The sequence below is a fragment of the Carcharodon carcharias genome, chromosome 10, assembly GCF_017639515.1.
Source record: "Carcharodon carcharias isolate sCarCar2 chromosome 10, sCarCar2.pri, whole genome shotgun sequence".
Lineage (NCBI taxonomy): Eukaryota > Metazoa > Chordata > Chondrichthyes > Lamniformes > Lamnidae > Carcharodon > Carcharodon carcharias.
This window is the reverse complement of record NC_054476.1, coordinates 119,767,593-119,773,592: the sequence shown is the minus strand read 5'-3', so window position 1 is coordinate 119,773,592 and position 6,000 is coordinate 119,767,593. Positions and strand designations below refer to the sequence as shown.

At 44.6% G+C, this 6,000-nt stretch overlaps 1 protein-coding gene across 3 annotated transcripts in view; it reads left to right on the top strand.

The window, feature by feature from the left end:
• The first annotated feature begins 392 nt into the window (after positions 1-392).
• ggnbp2 (gametogenetin binding protein 2) overlaps positions 393-6,000 on the top strand; it is a 58,177-nt gene continuing 52,569 nt past the window's right edge. For 2 of the 3 annotated variants that reach the window (XM_041197343.1, XM_041197345.1), the window contains exon 1: positions 397-814. In XM_041197343.1, the coding sequence (XP_041053277.1) occupies positions 722-814 (93 nt within the window). In that variant the 5' untranslated portion in view covers positions 397-721. Of the gene's footprint in view, positions 815-6,000 lie in introns of all 3 variants that reach the window. The other variant, XM_041197344.1, reaches the window with a different exon arrangement.

Below are 6,000 nucleotides of genomic sequence, written 5' to 3'. Positions count from 1 at the left end.
TTCTGTTATTTTGCAAACACTGCCAGGCATTATTCTTTGCTCCGCAAACTTTGAATCAGAAGCTGGATCCAGATCGCCACTGGGTGAGCGCGCACGCGCGGCCTCGGCTCCGCTTGCCCCTCCCCCTTGGTCACGCGCAGTCTGGTCGGAACTACTTTCTAGGGGGGGTGGCGGATGTTGAACCTGTCGCCACGTCCCTCAGACCTTAGCCTGGGGTTTGAACGGGGGTGGGGGGGCGGAAAACTGCCTGCTCAACAGTAGAGAGTTAATATAAACACACACACACACATACATAAAACAATCATCTGGAGAGACTATGAATCCTGAAAGTGAAACGGAGCCGGCAGGGCGAGGCGAAGGGTTGATTGAGGTGGGAGGAAGGCGTTGCTGAGGGTTATAGGGAAGGACTCTTTTCCGGGGGTGGATGGCGGCGGCGCTGTGGCTGTGACGCGCTCCATTTTTATTCGAATATTTTGGTGGAGAGAGAGCCGAGTTTGTGGGGAGGGAGGCGGCGCTCGTAAGGAAGTCCGGCTTTCGGTCCAGTGTTATCCCCGCTCGGTTCAAACCCTCCCTTCGACAAACCGCCATCAGCGCCCGGCTGTTTAAATTCAATCGGAGCGGGAGGTTTGCCTAGGCCCGAAGGGGTTTGTGTGTGTGTGTCAGTGAGTGGCGGTTGGTGCTGTCAGCCTCTCCTCCTCCTCCTCTCTCTCTCGGTGTTGACATGGCGCGCCTGGTGGCCGTCTGCAGAGACGGCGAGGAAGAGTTCCCCTTCGAGAAAAGGCAAATCCCGCTCTACATCGATGACACCCTGACGGTGAGTGAAGAGCCGCCGCGGGGAAATGGCGAATGCGGGAAGGGCAAGGCCCGGGGCCTGCTCGCCGCTGACTGGCTCAGTGGCTCCAGGGCCTCGGGCTTCTCCTGCCTCTTGCACTAGGCCCCTGGCGTCTGAGTGCAGTCGCACTTCTCTTTCCTCCTTGGACACGGTGTGAAATCTGCAGAGAGAGCTGCAGCCCTTCGCCCATTAGGCCCGCCCGGAGTGAAATAGTGTCTCTAGCAGTACAACCTTGCCCTTTCTCCTCTTGGGCCTGAAATTCTATGTTACTAAGTTCTGAAGTGCGTCGATTTATCCTGTATGACTGGCATTTTTATTTTTTTCCCCCAAAGTTTCAAATGCAGACTTTGCACAAATGCAGATTGTTACATCATCCCTTTATCATTTTTAAAATAAATTCGTTTAGCTCCACTTTGATTAGATCACTAGATTTGTTTTACATTCAATTTTAACATTTTAATCTCAGTATTTTCAGATATTGCATTTTCTTAACGCATAATATTTGAATGGGATGGAATTGGCTTGTTAAAATTTCCAAAGTATTACTTATGTTTTTTAGGAAGCCATTAAATTGCAATGAACCTGAAATCAGTGTGCAATGTCCCACAATTTTGCCTCTAGAACAATGTAATTGTGCAGAATGATTTTAGTTGGATTTATATGAAGTAAAATTATGCAAATTATTTGATTAGTACAGCTACTTATGGTACTCATTTTGGTTAATCTTGTACAGGTTTAACTACGTGTACCAGTACTGTCAACAGATTGTTAAAGGGTATTTCTTGTCTCCCAAGATATTGGCCTTTTCTAGCATTTCAAAAGTGCTGTGCCTAATGGTACTTTCGCTTAAATTGGTGCTTTATTCTTGTTTTGAGAGAGTGATGGCAGGGTATTTGATTATGGAGATTTTAACAGCTGACATTGACTATTGTCAAGTACACATTCAGTTTACATCCAGATGCTGGACAGTGGTGGGGTGGGTCACGTTTTTTTCCTCGAACTCACCCCTGTCCAGAAAGCAGGTACTCCGGTTAGTTGTGATCCCTCAGTACTAGTTGAATTGGGCTAGCTCAATATTGACTGTCAGTCAAACCTCTGATTTGCATGACCTGGACTGTGCTGGGTGTTGTCTTGATGTACTAAGTCAAGGAAACTACAAAACACTTTCTGAAGAAACAACTGACTATATTTTTAGAACTTTCAGTTATATATCTAAATTACAATATTATTGTCTAAAAGGCAAATTGCTTTATTCCACAGATGTGCACAATACTTTTGTGCCATCTATTCCTGGTATTCCTTTTAGTTTGCTTTGATGTTGATTTGCAGTCTGGCTTCACACTTTCTAAATCTTTCAAACCTATAGAAATGTATAGATTTACATGTTAAGGATAAATTATCATGATCAATGCATATACAGAATATTCAGAAGTGTAAAGCTAGTATGTTTTATCCTTTTACAGGATGTGGGCATCACTAGCTAGGCCAGCATTTATTGCCCATTTCTAAAGGTGGTGGTGAGCCACCTTGAGCTGCTGCAGTCCATGTGGTGTAGGTAAACCCACAGTGCTATTAGGAAGGGAGTTCCAGGATGTTGACCCAGTGACAGTGAAGGAATGATGATATAGTTTCAAGTCACGATGGTGTGTGGCTTGGAGGGGAACTTGCAGGTGGTGGTGTTTGCATGTATCTGCTGCAACCTTGTCCTTCTAGGTGGTTGAGGTTGTGGGTTTGGAAGGTGCTGTCGAAGGAGACTTGGTGAGTTGCTGCAGTGCATCTTGTAGATGGTACACACTACTGCCGCTGTGTGTCGGTGGTGGAGGGAGTGAATGTTAAGATGGTGGATGGAATGCCGATCAAGTGGGCTGCTTTGTCCTGATGGTGTCGAGCTTCGAGTGTTGTTGGAGCTGCACTCATGTGGGCAGGTCGAGAGTATTCTATCACACTCCTGACTTGTGCCTTGTAGATGGTGGACAGGCTTTGGGGAGTCAGGAGGCGATTTACTTGCCACAAATTCCGACCCTCTGACCTGTTCTTGTAGCCACAGTATTTATATGGCTGGTCCAGTTCTGTTTTTGGTCAATGGTAACCCCCAAGATATTGGTAGTGGGGGATTCAGTGATGATAATGCCATTGAATGTCATGGGGCAATGGTTAGGTTCTCTCTTGTTGGAGTTAGTTATTTGCCTGGTACTTAAGTGGCAAGTAACATTCACGCCACACACCAGCCCAAGTCTGAATGTTGCCCAAATCTTGCTGCATATAGATACGGACTGCTTCGGTATCTGAAGAGTCGTAAATGGTTTCGAACATTGTGCAATCATCAGCGAACATCCCAACTTCAGATCTTATGATGGCGAGAAAATCATTGAAGCAGCTGGAGATGGTCAGGCCTAGGACACTACCCTGAGGAACCCTTGCAGTGATATCCTGGGACTGACATGATGCTATTACAACAACTTGTTTTTGTATAGGGCCTTTAATGTTCTGAAATATCCCAAGGCACTTCATAGGAGTTATAAAACAAAATGGCACAGAGCCATCTGAGATATTAGGGTAATGAGTAAAGACTTGGTCAGACGTAAGTTTTAAGGAGCATCTTGAAGAAGAGAGGTGGCGATCAAGAGGTTTTAAGGAAGGAATCCAGATCTTGGGCATTTGCAGCTTAAGGCATGGCTGCCAATGATGGAGCAATTAAAGTCTGGGATGTGCAAGAAGCCAGAATTAAAGGAGCACAGATGCTTTGGAGGTTGGTGCAGCTGGAGGAGAGAACTAATAGGAAGAGGCAAGGCCATGGAGGGATTTGTAAACAGAGTTTTAAATTTACACAGTTGGGAGCCAGCAGGCACAGGGTTGACGAGTGAGCAGGGATTTGGTGCAAGCTAGAACATGAGCAACAGAGTTTTGGATGAACTCGAGGGTTGAACTTTGCAGGCCAGTCAGGTGTGCTTTGGAATAGCTGTTTAGAGGTAACAAAGGATTGGTTGAGGATTTCAGCAGATGAGCTGAGGCTGGGGTGGAATCGGGGACGACGTTACAGAGAAACAAATGTGGTCTTGGTGATGGCATAAGTATGTGGTTGGAAGCTCATCTCTGGGTCAGATTTAGCACCAAGGTTGCAAACAGTCTGGTTCAGCCTTGGAAAGTTGAGGGTGGAGTTGGTGGCTACGGAACAGTTTGTGGCAGGGGCCAAAGACAATGGCTCCAGTCTTCCAATATTTAATTGTAAGAAATTTCTGCTCATCTAGTACTGGATGTCAGAAAAGTAGTGTGATAGGTTAGATGGTGGAGGCATTGAGAAGTAAGATTGTGTGTCATTGATGTAAGTTTGGAAGCTGATGTGTTTGGTTGATACTGCCAAGGGACAGTATGTTGATGAAAAATAGGAAAGGGTGAAGGATAGATTGTTGGGGGTTGGGTGGTGGTGGGGTATGCAGGATTGGGTAGAGAAGCTATTGTAGGTGATTCTCTGGCCATAACTAGATAGATAAGAATGGAACCAGATTGATGAACCCCCACCCACCCAGCTGGAATACAGGTGGTCTTGGAGGAGGATGATGTGATCAAATTGAGTTCTGTTAAAGGGTCACGAGGACTCGAAATGTCAACTCTTTTCTTCTCCGTTGATGCTGCCAGACCTGCTGAGTTTTTCTGGGTAATTCTGTTTTTGTTATGTGATCAAATGTGTTGAAATATGAAGAGGGACAGTTTACCTTTTTTGCAGTTTTATAGGATTATGGTACTGATCCTGTTTATCAGAGAATCTGAAAATTGGGCTGAACATTGTGCTCATGTGAAGGTACTTAAAATGGGTCTGAATATGTGTTTTTCTTCTATGAAGATAGTGACCCCTGGCATAATTCCACTGACTCAGTCCATCTCCATTCTGTTTTTACCTGGTGATAGGAATGGATATTAGAATGTCTTTTGGTTTGAGACCTCACATCCTTTCCATCACAGAGGCCACTTCTTGCCTATCCAAGCATTGCCTGCCTTATCCCTATCTCTGCTTTTTCTGGCTGAAACTCTTAACTGCATTTCAATTCCAGATTGAGCTGTGTGCATTCTCTCCCCCATCCTCTGGTCTGACCTTCACTAAGGCCCATTTATGTATTGCCCCTCCGGTAACCCACAGGGGCTCTGCCTTTGTGTGCCGGAAATTTAAAAATTTTCCTCATCTCACCTATGCAGTTGCTTCCAGCCAGATCTTCCCTTTTCCATTAGTCCAAGAGCATTCTATTTCCCCACCCTACTTTATCCTACTAATTGTGGAAGAACCTTTAGCTGACTGGGTCTGATTTTGCTTTAAGTTCATAAATTTTCCTGCCTCCTTTTTAGAAAATTCTCAAAAACCACACTTTAGGTTGTACCTTCTAATCTCTCTTGCTGTCTGGCTTAGCCTTGCACCTGCCTGAAACATCTTGCGATGTTCTTTGTGCTAAAAGTTCTCTATAACTGAAAGTTCTTGTTCAACTTGACTACCTGAATTTTCAAGGAAAGATAGTTGGGTATGGAAACTCAACTTTTTTCAAATAAACTTTGCCCTCCCAAATTGAGACCACATATGCTACCACTTCTCTGATTTAGGATCTTCTTACTCGGTCAAGTGTTTTAATGTCAGTGTGGCATTTTAAACTTTAAATATCAAAACTGTTTAAACATTGCACCATTTTTGTTAGCCTAGCTTAGTGGTAACACTTGTGTCCGACTGAGTCCAAACCACACTTCAAGACGTGCATGCTTAGGCTAGCACTTCATAAGATCAACTACTTGTGCAACTTTTACATAGTAAAACATTCAAGGTGTTTCACAGGAGTGTTATCAAACCATTTGATGGTGAGTCATATGGGGCCGTATTGGCGCATGGTCAAAATGGTACATTTTAAGGCATAACTTAAAGGGAAGAGATAGAGAGCTTTGGAAATTCCAAAGTTTAGTGACTAGTCAGTTAAAGGCATGGCTGTCAGTGGTGGAGTGATTAAAATTGGGAATGCTGAAGGCCAAAATTGGTGGGGTGCAGTTATGAGGATTATAGTGCTGGAGCTGATTACAGATAGGGAGGGATGAAGCCATGGAGTGATTTGAAACAAGTGAGTTTTAAAATCGAGGCTTTGCCTCCACTATAGGTCAGCTAGCACAGGGGTGATGGGTTAATGGGACTTGGTGTA